The 26783-nt window shown below is 50.3% G+C and overlaps 1 protein-coding gene across 1 annotated transcript in view; it reads left to right on the forward strand.

The window, feature by feature from the left end:
• LOC144609245 (ADP-ribose glycohydrolase MACROD1-like) overlaps positions 1 to 26783 on the forward strand; it is a 794541-nt gene that overhangs the window by 760023 nt on the left and 7735 nt on the right. The window contains exons 8-10 of the mRNA XM_078427668.1: positions 837 to 910; positions 10314 to 10395; positions 11874 to 11960. Coding sequence (XP_078283794.1) covers positions 837 to 910; positions 10314 to 10395; positions 11874 to 11960 — 243 coding nt within the window. The remainder of the gene's footprint in view (positions 1 to 836; positions 911 to 10313; positions 10396 to 11873; positions 11961 to 26783) is intronic.

Below are 26783 nucleotides of genomic sequence, written 5' to 3' on the forward strand. Positions count from 1 at the left end.
CTTAAATATAGCCAATGAACTGGCCTCAACTACCTTCTGTGGCAGAGAATTCCACAGACTCACCACTCTCTGTGTGAAAAAAACTTTCTCATCTCGGTCCTAAAAGACTTCCCCCTTATCCTTAAACTGTGACCCCTTGTTCTGGACTTCCCCAACATCGGGAACAATCTTCCTGCATCTAGCCTGTCCAACCCCTTAAGAATTTTTTAAGTTTCTATAAGATCCCCCCTCAATCTTCTAAATTCCAGTGAGTACAAGCCGAGTCTATCCAGTCTTTCTTCATATGAAAGTCCTGCCATCCCAGGGATCAATCTGGTGAACCTTCTCTGTACTCCCTCTTTGGCAAGAATGTCTTTCCTCAGATTAGGAGACCAAAACTGTACGCAATACTCCAGGTGTGGAGTACAACTGTACAACTGTACAACTGCAGCAGAACCTCCCTGCTCCTATACTCAAATCCCCTCGCTATGAATGCCAACATACCATTCGCTTTCTTCACTGCCTGCTGCACCTGCTTGCCTACTTTGGTCCCCAGACAGGGCTAGCAGGGACTCGATGGGCCGAATATCCTCTGTCCTTGTCGCAGCCATCCCATGATTCAATGATTCATGATTCAAAAATATTCGAAATATATTTTTTGAGGCAGAGATAGCGAGATTCTCGATTAGTGTGGGTGTCAGGGATTACGGGGAGAAGGCAGGAGAATGGGGTTAGGGGGGGAGAGACAGATCAGCCGTGATTGAATGGCGGAGTAGACCTGATGGGCCGAATGGCCTAATTCTGCTCCTATCTCTGATGAACATGGTTTCATGCACTGTGCTTTGTTCTACACACAGGTTATCCCAATGGACAAGCTGCAGAAACCGTCCTAAAGACTGTCAGACAATATCTGGAGGAGCACAGCAACTCAGTGAGTAACTGCACAGCTCTGCGATGAGGTCAGATCGCTGGCTTTAGTGCGGCACAGCGGCGCAGCTGTAGAGTTGCCGCCTTACAGCACTTGCAGCGCCGGAGACCCGGGTTCCATCCCGACTACGGGTGCTCGTCTGTGCGGAGTTTGTATGTTCTCCCCGTGACCTGCGTGGGATTTCACCGAGATCTTCGGTTTCCTCCCACACTCCAAAGATGTTGTAGGTTAATTGGCTTGATATAATTGTAAATTGTCCCTGGCGTGTGCAGATTAGTGTCAATGTGCGGGGATCGCCGGTCGGCGCTGGCTAGGTAGGCTAAAGGGCCTGTTTCCGCCCTGTATCACCAATAGGGTTGCCAACTGTCCCGTATTAGCCGGGACATCCCGTATATTGGGCTAAATTGGTTTGTCCCATACGGGACCGCCCTTGTCTCATATTAGGCCCGGGGGGCATTGTAGGCCTGGGCACTGTAGGCCCGGACACTGTAGGCCCGGGGGCCGCTGTAGGCCCGGACACTGTAGGCCCGGATACTGTAGGCCCGGATACTGTAGGCCTGGACACTCTAGGCCCGGACACTGTAGGCCCGGACATTGTAGGCCCAGACATTGTAGGCCCGGACATTGTAGCCCCGGACACTATAGGCCCGGATACTGTAGGCCCGGGGGCCGCACTAGGCCCGGACAGTGTAGGATAACGGAGTGTGTTCGGGGAGCGGGGCCGATTGTATTCGCCTGACGGAGGTTGCGTAGCGACCCCCTCCCGGCCCGGGCGGCCGCCATTGGTGGAGCGGGAGCACGTGGCCGCTGGCTGGGTGAGGTCACGTGGGGCGCGGGCGCTGATATCACCTTTTGATCAGTCTGAAGAAGGGTCTCGACACGAAACGTCACCCATTCCTTCTCTCCCGAGATGCTGCCTGACCTGCTGAGTTACTCCAGCATTTTGTGAATAAATGTCACCTTTTGCCCCTTATTTGGGAGTTGGAAAGTTGGCAACCCTAATCACTAAACTAAACTAAACTCAATGTGCGGGAAGGAACCGGTTTAAACTGGAGATAGACACAAAATGGCGGAATAACTCAGCAGGAACTTCAGACTCTGCTGGAGTAACTCAGAGGGAGTAACTTCAGACTCTGCTGGAGTAACTCAGAGGGAGTAACTTCAGACTCTGGAGAAGAAGGGTCTCGACCCGAAACGTCACCCGTTCCTTCTCTCCAGAGACGCTGCCTGTCCCGCTGAGTTACCCCGGCATTTTGTGTCTCCCTTCGGTCTGGAGAAGGGTCTCGACCCGAAACGTCACCCGTCCCTTCTCTCCGGAGGCGCTGCCTGGCCCGCCGAGCTTCTCCGGCGTTCTTTGTGTGTCGAAACCGAACTGCTGCCAACTTGTACATGGGACGTCTGCCAAAAGCAATGAAAGGCTTTTAATAATAAAAGAAGCGTGCTTAACCCAGCAGAGGTGTCCAGCATTGATTCCCTGTGATCGCGGATAAAAAGAGGAGAAATCTAATCTCGTCCGCATTTCAAAATCAGTGAAATCCTCCTCGATTAGATCAAAGCGTATTACCTGCCTCAACATCATTCCATATATAATTCATGGCAGTGTTTCCGTCCTTATTGCTGTGGACTCTACGCATCAGAGTTTGAAATTGCTTTTCATTCTACATAGAAAATAGGTGTAGGAGGAGGCCATTCGGCCCTTCGAGCCAGCCCCGCCATTCTTTGTGATCATGGCCGATCATCCACAATCAGTAACCCGTGCCTGTCTTCTCCCCATATCCCTTGATCCCGCTAGCCCCCAGTGCTCTATCGAACTCTCTTTTAAATTCATCCAGTGAACCGGCCTCCACTGCCCTCTGTGGCAGAGAATTAATTCCACAAATTCACAACTCTCTGGGTGATATAGTTTTTTTCTCGCCTCAGTTTTAAGTGGCCTCCCCTTTATTCTTAGACTGTGTGTGTGGCCCCTGGTTCTGGACTCCCAAAACGTTGGGAACATCTTTTCCTGCATCTAGCTTGTCCAGTCCATTTCCTACCACAAATGGGCAATAATGCCCCTGCCCAGCAGGCTATTTTGTTGCTCCCTTCTGGGCAAAATACGTCTCACGGTGGCGCGGCGGTAGAGTTGCTGCCTCACAGCGCCAGAGACCAGAGGACGTTCTTTTGTGAAGGAGACGAGGAGGAATTTCTTCAGTCAGAGGGCGGTGAATCTGTGGAGTTCTTTGTCACCGAAGGCCGTGGAGGCCAAGTCAGTGGATATTTTTAAGGCAGAGATAGGTAGATTCCTGATCAGTTCGGGTGCCAGGGGTTACGGGGAGAAGGCAGGAGAATGGGGTTCGGGGGGAGAGGTAGATCAGCCGTGATTGAATGGCGGAGAAGACTCGATGGGCTAATTCTGCTCCTATCACTTATGGCCTCTTGACCTTAGGAGGAGAGTGGCAACCATTGCTTGGCAGTTTGTTTTTCCAGAGTTGGAACTATAAATGAGACTGCTATGGGGAAATGGCAAACGCGAGAGAGAGAGAGAGAGAGAGAGAGAGAGAGAGAGAGAGAGAGAGAGAGAGAGAGAGAGAGAGGGAGGGAGGGAGGGAGGGAGGGAGAGAGAGAGAGAGAGAGAGAGAGAGAGAGAGAGAGGGAGGGAGGGAGGGAGAGAGAGAGAGAGAGAGAGAGAGAGAAGAGAGAGAGAGAGAGAGAGAGGGAGGGAGGGAGGGAGAGGGAGAGAGAGAGAGAGAGAGAGAGAGAGAGAGAGAGAGAGAGGGAGAGAGAGGGAGGGGAGGGAGAGGGAGAGAGAGAGAGAGAGAGAGAGAGAGAGAGAGAGAGTGAGAGAGAGAGGAGAGGGAGGGAGGGAGGGAGAGGGGAGAGAGAGAGAGAGAAGAGGTCTTTAGCAGCCGGCATTCCATCAGGCTTTGAATAAATGGTTTTTTTTCAATCATTTTTTCCTCTGGAAGGCTTTATTTGAATACAAAATGTTAACAGGAGCAGCTTTATTTGAATACAAAATTATCTGAATGGTGTCAAGTTAGGAAAAGGGGACGTACAACGAGATCTGGGCGCCCTAGTGCATCAGTCACTGAAAGGAAGCATGCAGGTGCAGCAGGCAGTGAAGAAAGCCAATGGAATGTTGGCCTTCATAACAAGAGGAGTTGAGTATAGGAGCAAAGAGGTCCTTCTGCAGTTGTACAGGGCCCTAGTGAGACCGCACCTGGAGTACTGTGTGCAGTTTTGGTCTCCGAATTTGAGGAAGGATATTCTTGCTATTGAGGGCGTGCAGCGTAGGTTTACTAGCTTAATTCCCGGAATGGCGGGACTGTCATATGTTGAAAGACTGGAGCGACTAGGCTTGTATACACTGGAATTTAGAAGGATGAGAGGTGATCTTATCGAAACGTATAAGATTATTAAGGGGTTGGACACGTTAGAGGCAGGAAACATGTTCCCAATGTTGGGGGAGTCCAGAACAAGGGGCCACAGTTTAAGAATAAGGGGTCGGCCATTTAGCGCTGAGATGAGGAAAAACCTTTTCAGTCAGAGAGTTGTGAATCTGTGGAATTCTCTGCCTCAGAAGGCAGTGGAGGCCAATTCTCTGAATGCATTCAAGAGAGAGCTAGATAGAGCTCTTAAGGATAGCGGAGTCAGGGGGTATGGGGAGAGGGCAGGAATGGGGTACTGATTGAGAATGATCCGCCATGATCACTTTGAATGGCGGTGCTGGCTCGAAGGGCCGAATGGCCTCCTCCTGCACCTGTTGTCTATTGTCTATTGTCTATTGTCTATTGTCTATTGTCTATTGTCTATTGTCTATTGTCCATTAACTCTGATGCAATGCTAAGCAGATCCCTGTACACATTCTGGGCTTTGTGATGTCAGAACTGCATGGGGTCGTAGAGTGATGCAGTGTGGGAAATAGGCCCTGAACTTGCCCACACCAGTGAGCACAGGAGCAGCTTTGAGGAGACGCGAGTGAAATCGGGAGTGATCTTCGTAAGGTCACAAGATCACAAGCGATCGGAGCGGAATTAGGCCATTCAGCCCATCAGCTCTACTCCGCCATTCGATCACACTGGCCAACACGAGGAGCACCTTCAGCGAAGACTGGGTTCCACCGAGATCCAGCACAGAACGCCACAGGAGATCCTTCTTCCCTGTGGCTATCAAACTGGACAACTCCTCCCCCTTCTGTCCTGGGGTAGACTGACTCCCCTCCCCCCCCTTCCTCCCCCCCCTTCCTCCCCCCCCCCCCCCCTTTGCGCATCCCCCAATCCTATCCACTCCTCATTTTAATTTCATGTGTCTTGTGTTTTATGTCTGTTGACATATCAATTTCCCTCCTGGGATAAATAAAGTTCTATCGTATCGTAATCGTAGCTGATATGTCTCTCCCTCCGAACCCCCAGTCTCCTGCCTTCTCCCCGTAACCCCTGACACCCGCACTAATCAAGAATCTATCCATCTCTGCCTTAAATATATCCACTGACTTGTGGCCTCCACAGCCGTCTGTGGCAAAGAGTTCCACAGATTCACCACCCTCTGCCTAAAGAAATTCCTCCTCATCTCCTTCCGGAAAGAACGCTCTTTAATTCTGAGGCTGTGACCTCTGGTCCCAGAATCTCTGGTCCTGAAACCTTCTAATCCTGGCAGCGTACTTGCAAACGTGTAGGTAAATACCTTCGATTTGTACCAGCATCTGCAGTTATTTTCTTATACTTCTGGAGAAGGGTCTCGTCCCGAAAGGTCAGCCATTCCTTCTCTCCAGAAGTGCTGCCTGTCCCGCTGAGTTACTCCAGCATTTTTACATTTTCTTTTTTAGTTTAGTTTAGAGACTAAACAGGCCCTTCGGCCCACCGGGTCCGTGCCGCCCAGCGATCCCCGCACACACTAACACCATCCTACACCCACTAGGGACAATTTTTACATTTACCAAGCCAATTAACCTACAAACCTGCACGTCTTTGGAGTGTGGGAGGAAAGCGAAGATCTCGGAGAAAACCCACGCAGGTCACGGGGGAGAACGTACAAACTCCGCACAGGCAGCGCCCGTAGTCGGGATGGAACCCGGGTCTCCGGCGCTGCATTCGCTGTAAGGCGGCAACTCTACCGCCGCGCCACGTTTATCGAGCATCGCGGTAAAACTCTGCACCCTTTCCAAAGCCTCCACCTCTATCCCGCGACGACCCAATACTCCATCCTGCCTGTTTTTAACAATAAATGCAAGCAGTAGAGATTAAAAAACGCAAAGGCTAAATGATGGTCTTTGTCAATCCTGATGAGGGGGTTGTGTGGGGCAGTGGTGAAATGAATTTGATTCTCCTTTGAAGGCAGATACACTTAAATACAGTGACCTCCAAACGTGTCCTAATGTGTCTCTATTCTATCCATTGTATTTGAAGCCAGGCGGCATTTTACATAGAAAACATAGAAAACATAGAAAATAGGTGCAGGAGTAGGCCATTCGGCCCTTCGAGCCTGCACCGCCATTCAATATGATCATGGCTGATCATCCAGCTCAGTATCCCGTACCTGCCTTCTCTCCATACCCCCTGATCCCTTTAGCCACAAGGGCCACATCTAACTCCCTCTTAAATATAGCCAATGAACTGGCCTCAACTACCTTCTGTGGCAGAGAATTCCACAGACTCACCACTCTCTGTGTGAAAAAAAACTTTCTCATCTCGGTCCTAAAAGACTTCCCCCTTATCCTTAAACTGTGACCCCTTGTTCTGGACTTCCCCAACATCGGGAACAATCTTCCTGCATCTAGCCTGTCCAACCCCTTAAGAATTTTGTACGTTTCTTAAAAAGAGATCTTCGCTTTCCTCCCACACTCCAAAGACGTGCAGGTTTGTTGGTTAATTGGCTTGGTGTAAAAATTGTCCCTAGTGGGTGTAGGATGGTGTTAGTGTGCGGGGATCGCTGGTCGGCGCGGACCTGGTGGGCCGAAAGGGCCTGTTTCCGCGCTGTATCTCTAAACTGAACTAAATTAAAATCCATTAAAAAAAATATTTAAGAGTTTAGTTTACTGTCGAGTACAGTGAAAAGCACTCATGATTTTATCTAGAGGTGCAGTTTAGAGAAACAGCGCAAAAACAGGCCCCTCGGCCCACCGAGTCCACGTTGACCAGCGATCCCCGCAAACTAACACTATCCCACACAGGCAGGGGACAATTTACATTTATACCAAGCTGCTTAACCTACAAACCTGCACGTCTTTGGAGTGTGGGAGGAAAACGAAGATCTCGGAGAAAACCCACGCCGAAGATAGACACAGAATGCCGGAGTAACTCAGCGGGTCGGGAAGCATCTCTGGAGAGAAGGAGCGGGTGACGTTTCGGGTCGAGACCCTTCTTCAGACTGCGCCTCAGGGGAGGGGGTGGCATAGAGATAAGGAAGCGTAGGGTGTGAAAAGGAGACATCAAAGGGTATGCGGTTGACGGACAATGTAGTGTCATAGAAACATAGCAACATAGAAAATAGGTGCAGGAGTAGGCCATTCGGCCCTTCGAGCCTGCACCGCCATTCAATATGATCATGGCTGATCATCCAACTCAGTATCCCGTACCTGCCTTCTCTCCATACCCCCTGATCCCTTTAGCCACAAGGGCCACATCTAACTCCCTCTTAAATATAGCCAATGAACTGGCCTCAACTACCTTCTGTGGCAGAGAATTCCACAGATTCACCACTCTCTGTGTGAAAAAAAACGTTCTCATCTCGGTCCTAAAAGACTTCCCCCTTATCCTTAAACTGTGACCCATTGTTCTGGACTTCCCCAACATCGGGAACAATCTTCCTGCATCTAGCCTGTCCAACCCCTTAAGAATTTTGTAAGTTTCTATAAGATCCCCCCTCAATCTTCTAAATTCCAGCAAGTACAAGCCGAGTCTATCCAGTCTTTCTTCATATGAAAGTCCTGCCATCCCAGGAATCAATCTGGTGAACCTTCTCTGTACTCCCTCTATGGCAAGAATGTCTTTCCTCAGATTAGGAGACCAAAACTGTACGCAATACTCCAGGTACGGTCTCACCAATGCCCTGTACAACTGCAGCAGAACCTCCCTGCTCCTATACTCAAATCCCCTCGCTACGAATGCCAACATACCATTCGCTTTCTTCACTGCCTGCTGCACCTGCATGCCTACTTTCAATGACTGGTGTACCACGACACCCAGGTCTCGTTGCATCTCCCCTTCTCCTAATCGACCACCATTCCGGTAATAGTCTGCTTTCCTGTTCATGCCACCAAAGTGGATAACCTCACATTTATCCACATTATACTGCATCTGACAGTGGAGGAGGCCCAGGACAGAAAGGTCAGACTGGGAGTGGGAGGGGGGGGAGTTGAAGTGCTGAGCCACCGGGAGATCAGGTAGGTTAAGACGGACTGAGCGGAGATGTTCAGTGAAACGATCGCGAGCCTGCGCTTGGACTCGCCGATTAGGGTTGCCAACTGTCCCGTATTAGCCGGGACTTCCCGTATTTTGGGCTAAATTGGTTTGTCCCGTACGGGACCGCCCTTGTCCCGTGTTAGGCCCAGGGGGCGCTGTAGGCGTGGACACCGTAGGCTTGGGGGCTGCTGTAGGCCCGGACACTGTAGGTCCGGGAGTCGCTGTAGGCCCGGAGACTGTAGGCCCGGGTGCCGCTGTAGGCCCGGACAGTGGAGGAGGCCCAGGACAGAAAGGTCAGTGTGGGAATGGGAGGAGGAGTTGAAGTGGTTTTGACAACCGGGAGATCAGGTAGGTTTAGGCGGACTGAGCGGAGGTGTTCAGCGAAGCGATCGCCGAGCCTGCGCTTGGTCTGGCCGATGTACAGGAGTCCTGGTGCACAACCTGGGGATCACATGCGTCTGACACAAAGATAATCCGATCAAGAACTCGAATGATGAGACCACGGATACCAGAGACCAAAGAGATCAGAGTTCAAGACAACTGTCGAAACCAGTTAGCACAAGCAAAGCAAAGAGCAATAAACCTGAAAGCCTCTGACCACACCATTCATTCCATAAGACAGTGAATACAAAGCTAAGCATCCCTCAGTCCTGGCTTTTTCAGTGTCATCCCGAGTTTCGTTTAGTCTCTCTACATCATCGTCTATATCTCTTGTTTCTCTTTCCCCTAGGGTTGCCAAGTGTAAATTGGTTTGTCCCGTAGGGGACCGCCCTTGTCCCGTATTAGGCCCGGGGGGACGCTGTAGGCCCGGACGCTGTAGGCCCGGACGCTGTAGGCCCGGACGCTGTAGGCCCGGACGCTGTAGGCCCGGACGCTGTAGGCCCGGACACTGTAGGCCCGGACACTGTAAGTCCGGACACTGTAGGCCCGCACACTATAGGCCCGGACACTGTAGGCCCGGATGCTGTAGGCCCGGACACTGTAGGCCCGGACACTGTAGGCCCGGACACTGTAGGCCCGGACACTGTAGGCCCGGACACTGTAAGTCCGGACACTGTAGGCCCGCACACTATAGGCCCGGACACTGTAGGCCCGGACACTGTAGGCCCGGACACTGTAGGCCCGGCGCTGTAGGCCCGGATGCTGTAGGCCCGGACACTGTAGGCCCGGACACTGTAGGCCCGGACAGCGTAGGTCCGGACAGTGTAGGTCCGGACACCGTAGGTACGGACTGCGTAGGTCCGGAGGCCTGGTCGCCACCTGACGGAGGTTGCGTAGCAACCCAACTCCAAGCCTGGGCAGCAGCCATTGGTGGAGCGGGAGCACGTGGCTGCTGGCTGGGTGAGGTCATGTGGGGCATGGGGGGTGATGTCACCTTGTCCCTTATTTGGGAGTCAGGAAGTTGGCAACCCTACTAATATGGGACAGGGACGGTCCCATACGGATCAAACTCATTTAGCCCAAAATACGGGATGTCCCGGCTAATACGGGACAGTTGGTAACCCTGCAGAGGAGGTAGTTGAGGCAGGAACTATAACAGCATTTAAATAACATTTGGACAGGTACATGGATAGAAAAGGGGCCACAGTTTAAGAATAAGGGGTCGGCCATTTAGAACGGAGATGAGGAAAAACTTTTTCAGTCAGTGAGTTGTGAATCTGTGGAATTCTCTGCCTCAGAGGGCAGTGGAGGCCAATTCTCTGAATGCATTCAAGAGAGAGCTAGATAGAGCTCTTAAGGATAGCGGAGTCAGGGGGTATGGGGAGAAGGCAGGAACGGGGTACTGATTGAGAATGATCAGCCATGATCACATTGAATGGCGGTGCTGGCTCGAAGGGCCAAATGGCCTACTCTTGCACCTATTGTCTATTGTCTATTAAAGGTTTAGAGGGATGTGGGCCAAACGCGGGAAGGTGGGACTAGTCTAGATGGGGCATCTTGGCTAGCATGGGCAGGTTGGGCCGAAGGGCCTGTTTCCACGCTGCGTGGCTCTATGACTCTATTGCACAGTGTTCTTTCTCTTCCAGTTTGACCGCATCATCTTCTGTGTCTTCTTGAAAGTCGACCACGTGCTGTACAAGGAGAAGCTGCCGTTTTACTTCCCATTTGGTAAGAGCCCCTTTGGGAATAGAACCTATGGTAAGGTTTCGTGGGCGGTCACGGTGGCGCGGCGGCAGAGTTGCTGCCTTACAGCGCTTGCCGCGCCGGAGACCGCCCACGGGCGCTTGTCCGTACGGAGTTTGTACGTTCTCCCCGTGACCCGCGTGGGTTTTCTCCGAGATCTGTTTCCTCCCACACTCCAAAGACGTACAGGTTTGTAGGTTAATTGGCTTGGTTTACATGCAAATTGTGCGGGATTGTGTTAATGTGCGGGGATCGCTGGTCGGCGCGGACTCGGTGGGCCGAAGGGCCTGTTTCCGCGCTGTATCTCCAAACTAAACTAAACCGGACACATTTACCTACACAGCTTTCACAAGTGTGACAGGGGACAGTGTCCAAAGTCAATGGAACACTGGAAGATATAGAAGTGTGAAAACGCACACCTCCAGATTCAGGGACTGTTTCTTCCCAGCTGTTATCAGGCAACTGAACCATCCTACCACAACCAGAGAGCAGTCCTGAACTATTATCTACCTCCCCTCGGACTATCCATGATCGGACTTGGCTGGCTTTACAATAGACAATAGACAATAGACAATAGACAATAGGTGCAGGAGGAGGCCTTTCGGCCCTTCGAGCCAGCACCGCCATTCAATGTGATCATGGCTGATCATTCTCAATCAGTACCCCGTTCCTGCCTTCTCCCCATACCCCTGACTCCGCTATCCTTAAGAGCTCTATCCAGCTCTCTCTTGAATGCATTCAGAGAATTGGCCTCCACTGCCTTCTGAGGCAGTGAATTCCACAGATTCACAACTCTCTGACTGAAAAAGCTTTTCCTCATCTCAGTTCTAAATGGCCTCCCCCTTATTCTTAAACTGTGTGGCCCCTGGTTCTGGACTCCCCCAACATTGGGAACATGTTTCCTGCCTCTAACGTGTCCAACCCCTTAATAATCTTATGCGTTTGGATAAGATCTCCTCTCATCCTTCTAAATTCCAGTGTATACAAGCCTAGTCGCTCCAGTCTTTCAACATATGACAGTCCCGCCATTCCGGAATTAACCTAGTAAACCTACGCTGCACGCCCTCAATAGCAAGAATATCCTTCCTCAAATTTGGAGACCAAAACTGCACACAGTACTCCAGGTGCGGTCTCACTAGGGCCCTGTACAACTGCAGAAGGACCTCTTTGCTCCTATACTCAACTCCTCTTGTTATGAAGGCCAACATTCCATTGGCTTTCTTCACTGTACCTGCACTAAACGTTATTCCCTTTATCATGCGTCTGTGCACTTTGGACGGCTCGATAGTAATCATGCATTGTCTTTCCACTGACTGAATCACACGCACCAAAAGCTTTTCTCTGTACCTCGGTGCACGTGACATTAAACTAAACTGAACGGAGAAGAAGAAATTAGGAGGGAAAAAATTTAAAAACATCTCCCCACTCGATCATTTTGCCGTGTGATTTTTATTTGTCTTCAGCTGCTGTTTCTCCTGAGGCAAAACTCAAGACCGCTGATAAAGGTGAAACGCAGACAAAGAACATGCAGAAACCCACGAGCAAACAAGGTTCGTGAACGTCCTACCTTGCTTTTAGTTGAGTTTAGTTTCGAGATACTCGCACACTGACAACATCCGACACACACTCGGGACACCGCTGCAAGGTGGCGCAGCGGTAAAGTCGCTGCCTTACAGAGAAGGCAGCGCCGGAGACTCAGGTTCGATCCTGACTACGGGCGCCGTCTGTACGGAGTTTGCACGTTCTCTCCGTGACCCGCGTGGGTTTTCTCCGGGATCTTCGGTTTCCTCCAAAGACGTGCAGGTATGTAGGTTAATTGACTGGGTAAAATGTAAAAATTGTCCCTAGTGGGTGTGGGATAGTGTTAATGTGCGGGGATCGCTGGGCGGCACGGACCCGGTGGGCCGAAGGGCCTGTTTCGGCGATGTATCTCTAAATCTAAATCTAAAAAATCTAAAATTAGAATTTTACTGAAGCCAATTAACCTTCAAACTAACAGAATAGCGAAAGGCTTGGATAGAGTGGATGTGGGGAGGATGTTTCCACTAGTGGGAGAGTCTAGGACCAGAGGGCACAGCCTCAGAATTAAAGGACGTTCTTTTAGGAAGGAGATGAGGAGAAATTTCTTTAGTCTGAGGGTGGTGAATCTGTGGGATTCTTTGCCACGGAAGGCTGTGGAGGCCAAGTCAGTGGATATTTCTAAGGCAGAGATAGATGGATTCTTGATCAGTGCGGGTGTCAGGGGTTATGGGGAGAAGGCAGGAGAATGTGGTTTAGGAGGGAGAGATAGATCAGCCATGATTGAATGGCGGAGTAGACTTGATGGGCCTAATTCTACTCCAATGACCTTATGGCCTTATAAACCTGTACGTCTTTGGAGTGTGGGAGGAAACCGAAGATCCCGGAGAAAACCCACGCAGGTCACGGGGAGAACGTACAAACTCCGTACAGACAGCACCCGTAGTCAGGATCGAACCCGGGTCTCTGGTGCTGGAAGGCAGTAGCTCTACCGCTAGGCGTTCAGGCTGCTGGGATGCCAAGGTTCCCATTTCCGTCAGGTTTCGCTCCAGATTCTTGAATAAAGCCCCCAGAAAAGGCTAGAGTCAACACAATTCTAGTGATGGATCATTGAACTGAAATACTAACACTTCTTACGTTGCCCTGGATAGAGTGGATGCGGAGAGGATGTTTCCACTAGTGGGGGAGTCTGGGACCAAAGGGCACAGCCTCAGGATAAAAGGACGTTCCTTTGGAAAGGAGGAATTTCTTTAGTCATAAGAGATAGGAGCAGAATTAGGCCATTCGGCCCATCGAGTCTACTCCGCCATTCAATCGTGGCTGATCTATCTTTCTCTCTCAACCCCATTCTCCTGCCTTCTCCCCACAACCGCTGACACCCGCACTAATCAAGAATCTATCCATCTCTGCCTTAAAAATATCCACTGCCTTGTCCTCCACGGCCTTCTGTGGCAAAGGATTCCGCAGATTCACTGCCCTCCGACTGAAGAAATTCCTCCTCATCTCCTTCGGAAAGGGACGTCCTTTAATTCTGAGGCTGTGCCCTCTGGTCCCAGACTCTCCCACTAGTGGAAACGTCCTCTCCACGTCCACTCTATCCAGGCCTGTCCAGCGGGTGGCCGCTGGCTGAGTGAGGTCACGTGGGGCGCGGGGTAGTGACGTCACCTTTTGTCCCTTATTTGGGAGTGAGAAAGTTGGCAACCCTATTTAGGAATGAATCTGTGGAATTCATTGCAGCTGGTTCCATGCGCCTACCACCCTTTGCGTGAAAAATATTTATTTTTACCGAGGAATGAAAGCCTCAGCGAAAAAGTTTGCGCTGTGTGAAAACCAGCAGTAGACTCTTTCAATAAATATCACGGATGCTTTTTCTTCCCCCTGAAGTCCCTGCAACACTGTCCCAGCCCTCGTTAATCTTCCACCCAGGTGCCCATTCTCAGCTGACCAGATTGCCATCTGCATAGATACCTCATCTCAATGGGCTCCATAAATAGGGTTGCCAACTTTCTCACTCCCAAATAAGGGACAAAAGGTGACGTCACCGCCCCGCGCCCCACGTGACCTCGCCCAGCCAGCGGCCACGTGCTCCCGCTCCACCAGTGGCGGCCGCCCGGGCCGGGAGGCGGGTTGCTAGGCAACCGTCGTTAGGCGGCGCCCGGGCCTCCGGACCTACACTGTCCGGGCCTACAGTGTCCGAGCCGACAGTGTCCGGGCTGACAGTGTCCAGGCCTACAGTGTCCGGGTCTACAGGAGAATGGGTTTAGGAGAGAGAGATAGATCAGCCGTGATTGAATGGCGGAGTGGACCCGATGGGCCGAGTGGCCTAATCCCGCTCCGAGAAGGTACGGACTGATGTGGAGCAACAGCAGGAAGCCCAGCTCTTGTCTAGCAGGTAGCAACGGCACTTGAGAAGGGAATTAAATGCCACAACTCACCCTGGGCACATAATGTGACCCTGCTGTTAGACAAACTGGAGCGGCAGACTGGGGTTGTCAAGTATTGCGGACTGGGGACTGCACGATTCAACAACTCGTTAGCATATCGTTAGTGAACTCCGCCAGACCTCCGAAGGCACTCACGGCTGTGCGGGGGGGAGGTGCGGTGAAATGGGGGGAGTGGTACGGAATTCAGATATACATTAATGACTTGGATGTAGGGATTAAAAGTACCATTGGCAAATTTGCAGATGATACAAAGCTGGGTGGCAGTGTGAACTGTGAGGTAGATGCTATGAGGTTGCAGGGTGACTTGGACAGGTTGTGTGAGTGGGCGGATGCATGGCAGATGCAGTTTAATGTGGATAAGTGTGAGGTTATCCACTTTGGTGGTAAGAATAGGAAGGCAGAGTATTATCTGAATGGTGTCAAGTTAGGAACAGGGGACGTACAACGAGATCTGGGTGTCCTAGTGCATCAGTCACTGAAAGGAAGCATGCAGGTACAGCAGGCAGTGAAGAAAGCCAATGGAATGTTGGCCTTCATAACAAGAGGAGTTGAGTATAGGAGCAAAGAGGTCCTTCTGCAGTTGTACAGGGCCCTAGTGAGACCGCACCTGGAGTACTGTGTGCAGTTTTGGTCTCCAAATTTGAGGAAGGATATTCTTGCTATTGAGGGCGTGCAGCATAGGTTTACTAGGTTAATTCCCGGAATGGCGGGACTTTCATATGTTGAAAGACTGGAGCGACTAGGCTTGTATACACTGGAATTTAGAAGGATGAGAGGGGATCTTATCGAAACATATAAGATTATTAAGGGGTTGGACACGTTAGAGGCAGGAAGCATGTTCCCAATGTTGGGAGAGTCCAGAACAAGGGGCCACAGTTTAAGAATAAGGGGTCGGCCATTTAGAACTGAGATGAGGAAAAACTTTTTCAGTCAGAGAGTTGTGAATCTGTGGAATTCTCTGCCTCAGAGGGCAGTGGAGGCCAATTCTCTGAATGCATTCAAGAGAGAGCTAGACAGAGCTCTTAAGGATAGCGGAGTCAGGGGGTATGGGGAGAGGGCAGGAACGGGGTACTGATTGAGAATGATCAGCCATGATCACATTGACTGGCGGTGCTGGCTCGAAGGGCCGAATGGCCTCCTCCTGCTCCTATTGTCTATTGTCAGTTCAGTTCACTTTAGTTTTAGTTCAGTTTCTACCGATACAGTGCGGAAACAGGCCCCTCGGCCGACCGAGTTCCGCGCCGATCCAGCACGCACACGAGGGACAATTCACACTCACACCGAGCCGATTAACCTACAAGCCCCGCATGTCTTTGGAGTGTGGGAGGCAACCGAAGGTCTCGGAGAAAACCCACGCAGGTCACGGGGAGAAGGTACAAACTCCGCACAGGCAGCGCCCGAGGTCGGGATCGAACCCGGGTCACTGACGCTGAAAGCGCTGTAAGGCAGCGACTCTACCGCTGCGCCACCGTGACCGCCGCTATTAGTTTATTGTCACGTGTTCAGAGGTACAGTGAACCATCCCACCACAACCAGAGAGCAGCCCTGAACTGCCATCCATCTCTTTGGTGACCCTCGGACTATCCTTGATCGGAGTTTGCTGGCTTTACCTCGCGCTAAACGTTATTCCCTTCTCATGGGCGGCACGGTAGCGCAGCGGTAGAGTTGCTGCGCCGGAGACTCAGGTTCGATCCTGACTACGGGTGCTGCACTGTAAGGAGTTTGTACGTTCTCCCCGTGACCTGCGTGGGTTTTCTCCGAGATTTTCGGTTTCCTCCCACATTCCAAAGACGTACACAGGTATGTAGGTTAATTGGCTGGGTAAATGTAAAAATTGTCCCTAGTGGGTGTAGGATAGTGTTAATGTACGGGGATCGTTGGGCGGCACGGACTTGGAGGGCCGAAAAGGCCTGTTTCCGGCTGTATATATATGATATGATATGATATGTTTCTAGACACTTGTCAATGGCTCGATCGGAATTACGTATTGTCTTTCCGCTGACTGGTTAGCACGCAACAAAAGCGCCCCCTCGGTACACTAAACCGAACTAAACTCTAAATTCTAAAACCTTTTGTTGTCCTCTTTTGTGGCTCTCCCACCGCCAGAAGCATCCTCTCCACATCCACCCGATCTCACCCTTTCTTTGTTCTGTGGGTTTCAATGAGGAGGAATTTCTTTAGCCAGAGGGTGGCGAATCTGCGGAATTCATTGCCACACACGGAGATGGAGGCCAAGTCAATGGGTACTTTTGAAGCGGAGATTGACAGGTTCTGGATTAAACATAGAAACATAGAAAATAGGTGCAGGAGTAGGCCATTCGGCCCTTCGAGCCTGTACGCACCGCCATTCAATATGATCATGGCTGATCATCCAACTCAGTATCCCGTACCTGCCTTCTCTCCATACCCCTGATCCCTTTAGCCTCAAGGGCCACATCTAACTCCCTCTTAAATATAGCCAATGAACTGGCCTCAACTACCTTCTGTGGCAGAGAATTCCACAGATTCACCACTCTCTGTGTGAAAAAAAACGTTCTCATCTCGGTCCTAAAAGACCTTATCCTTAAACTGTGACCCCTTGTTCTGGACTTCCCCAACATCGGGAACAATCTTCCCGCATCTAGCCTGTCCAACCCCTTAAGAATTTTGTAAGTTTCTATAAGATCCCCCCTCAGTCTTCTAAATTCCAGCGAGTACAAGCCGAGTCTATCCAGTCTTTCTTCATATGAAAGTCCTGCCATCCCAGGAATCAATCTGGTGAACCTTCTCTGTACTCCCTCTATGGCAAGAATGTCTTTCCTCAGATTAGGAGACCAAAACTGTACGCAATACTCCAGGTGTCAAGTCAAGTCAAGTCAAGTCAATTTTATTTGTATAGCACATTTAAAAACAACCCACGTTGACCAAAGTGCTGTACATCTGATTAGGTTCCAATGGAAAAAAAATGAAACATACAGTAGCACGCAAACAGTTCACAGCGCCTCCTCAATGAGCCTCAAACGCTAGGGAGTAGAAATAGGTTTTGAGCCTGGACTTAAAGGAGTCGATGGAGGGGGCAGTTCTGATGGGGAGAGGGATGCTGTTCCACAGTCTAGGAGCTGCAACCGCAAAAGCGCGGTCACCCCTGAGCTTAAGCCTAGACCGCGGGATAGTGAGTAGCCCCAAGTCGGCCGACCTGAGGGACCTGGAGTTAGAGAGGGGGGTCAGAAGATTTTTGATGTAGGGGGGGGAGTGTCCATTTAGGGCTTTATACGTGAATAGGAGGAGCTTGAAGTTGATTCTGTACCGTACAGGGAGCCAGTGGAGAGAGGCCAGAATCGGGGTGATGTGGTCCCTTTTACGGGTACCCGTCAGGAGTCTCGCTGCGGCGTTTTGGACCAGTTGCAGGCGGGACAGGGAAGATTGGCTGATCCCAGTGTATAGGGAGTTGCAGTAGTCTAGGCGGGAGGAAATGAAAGCGTGAATGATTTTTCTGTGTCGTCGAATTGGAGGAAAGGTTTGATTTTAGCTATGGTTCGAAGTTGGAAGAAGCTGGCTTTTACCACAGCGTTGACTTGCTTATCAAATTTTAATGCAGAGTCAAATATCATGCCGAGGTTTTTGACATGCGGTTTGACTAGGCAGGATAGACTTCCAAGACTGCCTGTTATCAATTTGATGGAGTCGGGGGGGGCCGAATAGGATGACCTCAGACTTGCTCTCATTTAATTGGAGGAAGTTCTGTGCCATCCAACATTTTATGTCCTCAAGGCAGTGTAAGAGGCTGTTTAAATTTGACTGGTTGTTGGGTTTCAGGGGGAGGTAAAGCTGAGTGTCATCGGCATAGCAGTGGAAAGAAATGCTATTGTGTGGTCTCGCCAATGCCCTGTACAACTGCAGCAGAACCTCCCTGCTCCTATACTTAATACGGGTTTCCGGGGTTACGGAGAGAAGGCAGGGGAACGTGGCCGAGAGGGGAGAGATAGATCAGCCGTGATTGAATTGTGGAATAGACTTGATGGGTCGAATGGCCTAATTCTGCTCCGAGGAACGTACAAACTTGTGATTGAATGGTGGAGTTGGCTCAGTGGGCCGAATGGCCTAATTCTGCTCCTGTGACTTATGTGACTCCCCCCTCATCAATCTTCTTAACTCCGGCGAGTAAAAATGCAGAGCCATCAAATGGCCCTCATATGTTAACCCATTGAAAGAAAAGTGATAATGATGGTATAAGAAGATAACTGCAGATGCTGGTACAAATCGAAGGTATTTATTCACAAAATGCTGGAGTAACTCAGCAGGTCAGGCAGCATCTCGGGAGAGAAGGAATGGGTGACGTTTCGGGTCGATACCCTTCTTCAGTCTGAAGAAGGGTCTCGACCCGAAACGTCACCCATTCCTTCTCTCCCGAGATGCTGCCAGACCCGCTGAGTTACTCCAGCATTTCGTGAATAAATACCTTGATAATGATGGTAGACAGGAAGCAAAGAGTAGGAATAAACGGGTCCTTTTCAGAATGGCAGGCAGTGGCTCGGTGCTGGGGCCACTAATATTTACAATATATATGTTAATGATTTGGATGATGGAAGTAGAAGTAACACTAGCAAGTTTGCGGATGACACAAAGCTGGGTGGCAGTGTGAACTGCGAAGAGGATGTTAGGAGGTTTCAGGGTGACTTGGACAGGTTGAGCGAGTGGGCAGATGCATGGCAGATGCAGTATAATGTAGATAAATGTGAGGTTATCCACTTTGGCGGCAAAAATAAGCAGGCAGATTATTATCTCAATGATGTCAGATTAGGTAAAGGGGAAGTGCAACGAGACCTGGGTGTCCTTGTACACCAGTCACTGAAAGTAAGCGTGCAGGTACAGCAGGCAGTGAAGAAAGCTAATGGCATGTTGGCCTTCATAACGAGAGGATTTGAGTATCGGAGTAAAGAGATCCTTCTGCAGTTGTACAGGGCCCTGGCGAGACCAGACCTGGAGTATTGTGTGCAGTTTTGGTCTCCTAATTTGAGGAAGGACGTCCTTGCTATTGAGGCAGTGCAGCGTAGGTTCACCAGGTTAATTCCTGGGATGGTGGGACTGTCATATGAGGAAAGATTGGAAAGACTGGGCTTGTATTCACTGGAGTTTAGAAGGATAAGAGGGGATCTTATAGAGACGTATAAAATTATGAAAGAACAGGACAAGCTCGATGCAGGAAAAATGTTCCCAATGTTGGGGGAGTCCAGAACCAGGGGCCACACACAGTCTAAGAATAAAGGGGAGGCCATTTAAGACTGAGGTGAGAAAAAACTTTTTCACCCAGAGTTGTGAATTTGTGGAATTCTCTGCCGCAGAAGACAGTGGAGGCCGATTCACTGAATGAATTTTAAAGAGAGCTAGATAGAGCTCTAGGGGCTAGTAAAATCAAGGGATATGGGGAGAGGGCAGGCACGGTTTACTAATTGGGGACGATCAGCCATGATCACAATGAATGGCGGTGCTGGCTCGAAGGGCCGAATGGCCTCCTCCTGCACCTATTTTCCATGTTTCTATGTAAATGTGATAATGGTGTTAGTCACAAAAAGCTGGAGTAACTCAGCGGGTCAGATCGCATCTCTGGAGAGAAGGAATGGGTGACGTTTCGGGTCGAGACCCTTCTTCAGACTGAGAGTCAGGGGGGAGGGGGAAACGAGGGATATAGACCATGATGCAGGGAGATACTGTATAGAACAAATGAATGATAAGGTAACGATGATAAAGGAATCAGGCCATTGTTAGCTGTGGCCTTGGTGAAAATGAGTTTCAGACAATGAGACTCAACAAGACGACTTTGAAGCTTTGAAGCTGGTGGGGGAGGCAAAGATTACTTGAAGTTAGAGAAGCCAATATTGGTACCACTGGGGTGTAAGTTGCCCGAGCGAAATATGAGGTGCTGTACCTCCAACTTGGCCTCACTCTGACAATGGAGGAGGCCCAGGACAGAAAGGTCAATGTGGGAATGGGAAGGGGCGTTAAAGTGTTTGGCAACCGGGAGATCAGGTGGGTCCAGGCGTTATTCGAGTTCAGGGAGTGTGTTAGAGTTTTGAGTGCAGACTGGAAAGTATCGAACGTATTAAAAGTTACCGAAGAGTGAAAGGCCTGGACAGGATGTGGAGAGGCCTGTGGAGAGGATGTTTCCACTAGTCAGAATTAAATGACGTTCCTTTAGGAAGGAGATGAGGAGGAATTTCTTTAGTCGGAGAGTCAAGTCAAGTCAAGTCGATTTTATTTGTATAGCACATTTAAAAACAACCCACGCCGCATCTGCGCCCGGGATGAGGTGTTTCACACTAGAGGCTTCCGAGATGTCCTCGTTCTTCAGAAAACGGGGCTTCCCCTCCTCCATTATAGATGAGGCTCTCACTAGGGTCTCTTCTACATCCCGCAGCTCCGCTCTTGCTCCCCCTCCCCCCACTCGCAACAAGGACAGAATCCCCCTCGTTCTCACCTTCCACCCCACCAGCCAGCGGATCCAACAAATCATCCACCAACATTTCCGTCACCTACAACGGGACCCCATCACTGGCCATATTTTCCCATCCCCTCCCATCTCTGCGTTCCGCAGAGAACGTTCCCTCCGTAACTCCCTGGTCCACTCGTCCCTTCCTACCCAAACCACCCTAACCCCGGGCTCTTTCCCCTGCAACCGCAGGAGATGCAACACCTGTCCCTTTACCTCCCCCCTCAACTCCATCCAAGGACCCAAACAGTCTTTCCAGGTGAGACAAAGGTTCACCTGCACCTCCTCCAACCTCATCTATTGCATCTGCTGCTCTAGATGTCAACTTATTTACATCGGCGAAACCGAGCGCAGGCTCGGCGATCGCTTCGCTGAACACCTGCGCTCGGTCCGCATTAACCAAACTGATCTCCCGGTGGCCGAGCACTTCAACACCCCCTCCCACTCCCAGTCTGACCTTTCTGTCATGGGCCTCCTCCAGTGCCATAGTGAGGCCCACCGGAAATTGGAGGAACAGCACCTCATATTTCGCCTGGGCAGCTTGCAGCCCAGCGGTATGAACATCGACTTCTCCAACTTTAGATAGTTCCTCTGTCCCTCTCTTCCCCTCCTCCTTCCCAGATCTCCCCCTATCTTCCTGTCTCCACCTATATCCTTCCTTTGTTCCGCCCCCCTGACATCAGTCTGAAGTAGGGTCTCGACCCGAAACGTCACCCATTCCTCTCCCGAGATGCTGCCTGACCTGCTGAGTTACTCCAGCATTTTGTGAATAAACCCACGTTGACCAAAGTGCTGTACATCAGTTCGGAGAGGGAGTGGATCTGCGGAATTCTTTGCCACGGAAGGCCGTGGAGGCCAAGTCAGTGGATATATTTACGGCAGAGATAGATAGATTCTTGATTAGTACGGGTGTCAAGGGTTATGGGGAGAAGGAAGGAGAATGGGGTTAGGGGGGAGAGATAGATGAGCCACGGCCTAATTCTGCTCCTATCACTTATGACCTTATGACAATAGACAATAGACAATAGGTGCAGGAGGAGGCCATTCAGCCCTTCGAGCCAGCACCGCCATTCAATGCGATCATGGCTGATCACTCTCAATCAGTACCCCGTTCCTGCCCTCTCCCCATACCCCCTCACTCTGCTATCCTTAAGAGCTCTATCCAGCTCTCTCTTGAAAGCATCCAACGAACTGGCCTCCACTGCCTTCTGAGGCAGAGAATTCCACACCTTCACCACTCTCTGACTGAAAAAGTTCTTCCTCATCTCCGTTCTAAATGGCCTACCCCTTATTCTTAAACTGTCGCCCCTTGTTCTGGACTCCCCCAACATTGGGAACATGTTTCCTGCCTCTAATGTGTCCAATCCCCTAATTATCTTATATGTTTCAATAAGATCCCCCCTCATCCTTCTAAATTCCAGTGTATACAAGCCTAATTGCTCCAGCCTTTCAACATACGACAGTCCCGCCATTCCGGGAATTAACCTAGTGAACCTACGCTGCACGCCCTCAATAACAAGAATATCCTTCCTCAAATTTGGAGACCAAAACTGCACACAGTACTCCAGGTGCGGTCTCACCAGGGCCCGGTACAACTGTAGAAGGACCTCTTTGCTCCTATACTCAACTCCTCTTGTTATGAAGGCCAACATTCCATTGGCTTTCTTCACTGCCTGCTGTACCTGCATGCTTCCTTTCAGTGACTGATGCACTAGGACACCCAGATCTCGTTGAACATCCCCTCTTCCTAACTTGACACCATTCAGATAATAATCTGCCTTTCTATTCTTACTTCCAAAGTGAATAACCTCACACTTATCTACATTAAACTGCATCTGCCATGTATCCGCCCACTCACACAACCTGTCCAAGTCACCCTGCAGCCTTATTGCATCTTCCTCACAATTCACACTACCCCCCAGCTTAGTCTCATCTGCAAATTTGCTAATGGTACTTTTAATCCCTTCATCTAAGTCAATAATGTATATCGTAAATAGCTGGGGTTCCAGCACCGAACCTTGCGGTACCCCACTGGTCACTGCCTGCCATTCCGAGAGGGACCCATTTACTCCCACTCTTTGCTTTCTGTCTGTCAACCAATTTTCTATCCATGTCAGTACCCTATCCCCAATACCATGTGCTCTAATTTTGCCCACTAATCTCCTATGTGGGACCTTGTCGAAGGCTTTCTGAAAGTCGAGGTACACCACATCCACTGACTCTCCCCTGTCAATTTTCCTAGTTACATCCTCAAAAAATTCCAGTAGATTTGTCAAGCATGATTTCCCCTTCGTAAATCCTTATGAGCGCCTTGGAAAAGAAAATGGCCGCCGGAAGTTAGCTAATGTGGAAGGGCCAAGGCCGGGAATGGGGACATGTCTCAACCAACAGCTCGTTTTTAGGGCATTGCGAAGGAGATATATTTTAATTTAAACATCAGCAGACTGAGTGAACTGAACATACCGCATTAAGCGGCATCTGTGGGAAGTTTAATTTGCAATCACTCGTCCTGTCTGCCAAGTTGCTCAGGTAAAACAGATGTTTAAATGGCGCGGTGGGACTCGCCGTTCATCAGAGACTTGCCGCTTTGTGATGGCTTTATTCCTCCGCATCTGTTTTCGCTTTTTGTCCCCCCCCCGACCGTTCTTCTTGAATCGATTTGCGCGTCAGATGAGTGGGCAAAAGGATTGCTTTGGATTCTTTGCTTCTTCGGAGAGTGGAGATTCCTGTCACATAGCAGCGTAGAAACGTAGGCAACAACAGGTGCAGGAGTAGGCCAATCGGCCCTTCGAGCCAGCACCGCCATTCAAGGCGCGGTAGAGTTGCTGCCTTACAGCGAATGCAGCGCCGGAGACTCGGGTTCGATCCTGACTACGGGCGCCGTCTGTACGGAGTTTGTACGTTCTCCCCGTGACCTGCGTGGGTTTTCTCTGAGATCTTCGGTTTCCTCCCACACTCCAAAGACGTACAGGTATGTAGGTTAATTGACTGGGTAAATGTCAATTGTCCCTAGTGGGTGTAGGATAGTGTTAGTGTGCGGGGATCGCTGGGCGGCGCGGACTCGGTGGGCCGGTTTCCACGCTGTATCTCTAAATCTAAATTTAAATCTAATCACGGCTGATCATCCAGAATCAGTACCCCGTTCCGGCTTTCTCCCCCATATCCCTTGATCCCATTAGCCCGAAGAGGTATATATAATTCTCTCTTGAAAACATCCAGTGAATTGGCCTCCACTGCCTTCTGTGGCAGAGAATTCCACAGATTCGCAACTCTCTGGGTGAAAAAGTTTTTCCTCATCTCAGTCCTAAATTGCCGACCCCTTATTCTTAAACTGTGACCCCTGGTTCTGGACTCCCCCAACATCAGGAACATTTTTCCTGCATCGAGCCTGTCCAGTCCCTTACGAATGTTACATGTTTCTATAAGATCCCCTCTCATTCTTCTACATTCCAGTGAATACAAGCCCAGTCGATCCATTCTTTCATCATATGTCAGTCCCGCCATCCCAGGAATTAACCTGGTGAACCTACGCTGCACTGCCTCAATAGCAATAATGTCCTTCCTCAAATTAGGAGAGCAAAACTGCACACATTACTCCAGGTGCGGTCTCACCAGGGCCCTGTACAACTGCAGTAGGACCTCCTTGCTCCTAAACTCAAATCCTCTCGCAATGAAGGCCAACATGCCATTAGCTTTCTTCACTGCCTGCTGTACCTGCATGTTTACTGTTATTAGACAATAGACAATAGACAATAGGTGCAGGAGGAGGCCAATGTGATCATGGCTGATCATTCTCAATCAGTACCCCGTTCCTGCCTTCTCCCCATACCCCCTGACTCTGCTATCCTTAAGAGCTCTATCTAGCTCTCTCTTGAATGCATTCAGAGAATTGGCCTCCACTGCCTTCTGAGGCAGAGAATTCCACAGATTCACAACTCTCTGACTGAAAAAGTTTTTCCTCATCTCAGTTCTAAATGGCCTACCCCTTTTTCTTAAACTGTGGCCCCTTGTTCTGGACTCCCCCAACATTGGGAACATGTTTCCTGCCTCTAACGTGTCCAACCCCTTAATAATCTTATACGTTTCGATAAGATCTCCTCTCATCCTTCTAAATTCCAGTGTATACAAGCCTAGTCGTTCCAGTCTTTCAACATATGATAGTCCCGCCATTCCGGGAATTAACCTAGTAAACCTACGCTGCACGCCCTCAATAGTTGCCCCCTTTGCACTAGAATTCTCCTGTTCAGGACACAAAGTGCTGGGTAACTCGGCGGGTCGGGCAGATGGCAGGAGAATGGGGTTAGGAGTAGGGTTGCCAACTGTCCCATATTAGCCGGGACATCCCGTATTTTGGGCTAAATTGGTTTGTTCCGTACAGGACCGCCCTTGCCCCGTATTAGGCCCGGGGGGCGCTGTAGGCCCGGACGCTGTAGGCCCGGACACTGTAGGCCCGGACACTGTCGGCCCGGACACTGTAGGCCTGGACACTGTAGGCCCGGACACTGCAGGACCGGACACTGCAGGCCCGGACACTGTAGGCCCGGACACTGTAGGCCCGGACACTGTAGGCCCAGACACTGTCGGCCCGGACACTGTAGGCCCGGACACTGCAGGCCCGGACACTGTAGGCCCGGACACTGCAGGCCCCGACGCTGTAGGTGTCCGACATTTTAGCTCCAGACAGTCTAGGTCCGGAGGCCCGGGGGCTGCCTAACGGAGGTTACGTAACAACCCGCCTCTCGGCTCGGGCGGCCGCCATTGGTGGAGCGGGAGCACGTGGCCGCTGGCTGGGTGAGGTAGCGTGGGGACGCGGGGCGGTGACGTCGCCTTGTCCCGTATTCGGGAGTGTGATAGTTGGCAACCCCTAGTTAGGAGAAAGAGATAGATCAGCCATGATTGAATGGCGGAGTAGACTCGATGGGCCGAGTGGCCTAATTCTGCTCCTATCATTCATGAACTGATGGCTCTCTATGACTTTGTAAATCGTACAAACCAGCCTCTTAAAGGATGGATTTTACCACAGAAAGCAGTGCTTGTCTTACCTGTTACATTGGCAAGGTACTGAATAATTGACACCTAGATTATCCCAGGCAATATGTCTTTGTTAAATATTACATACCCAGAAGGAAAGCAATAGCAGATTTTTATTGCTAATATCCCCCCGCTGTGAACTGCTCTTTAACTAATAAAAATAACCAACATTTCACAGGGATCTACTGTATTAACCCCATTATTTCAAACGATATCTCGCTCGTTATTTATGCTCCCCTTGTCATTTTCGTTCAGTTTATTGCCACGCGTTCAGTGAAAAGCTTTTCGTTTGCGTGCTACCCAGTGAGCGGAAAGACGACACACGGTTACAATCGAGGATAACAGCCGGGAATAAACTGTCCCTGAATCTGGAGCTGTGCGTTTTCACACTTCTGTACCTCTTGCCCGATGGGAGAGGGGAGGAGAGGGAGTGACTGGTCCTTGATTATGCTGCTGGCCTTGCCGAGGCAGCGTGTAGATGGAGTCAATGGAAGGGAGGTCGGTTTGTGTGATGGTCTGGGCTGTGTCCACAATTACTCTAAGACTCGAAAGGCTTGAGTAACTCAGCGGGTCAGGCAGCATCTCTGACCATTCGAAAAGGTTGAAGATTCTCTGTCGGAGTATAAGAAAATAACTGCAGATGCTGGTACAAATCGAAGGTATTTATTCACAAAATGCTGGAGTAACTCAGCAGGTCAGGCAGCATCTCAGGAGAGAAGGAATGGGTGACGTTTCGGGTCGAGACCCTTCTTCAGAATGATGTCAGGGGGGGCGGGACAAAGGAAGGATATAGGTGGAGACAGGAAGATAGAGGGAGATCTGGGAAGGAGGAGGGGAAGAGAGGGACAGAGGAACTATCTAAAGTTGGAGAAGTCAATGTTCATACCGCTGGGCTGCAAACTGCCCAGGCGAAA

Source organism: Rhinoraja longicauda, chromosome 34 (assembly GCF_053455715.1).
Source record: "Rhinoraja longicauda isolate Sanriku21f chromosome 34, sRhiLon1.1, whole genome shotgun sequence".
In the NCBI taxonomy this organism is placed as follows: domain Eukaryota; kingdom Metazoa; phylum Chordata; class Chondrichthyes; order Rajiformes; family Arhynchobatidae; genus Rhinoraja; species Rhinoraja longicauda.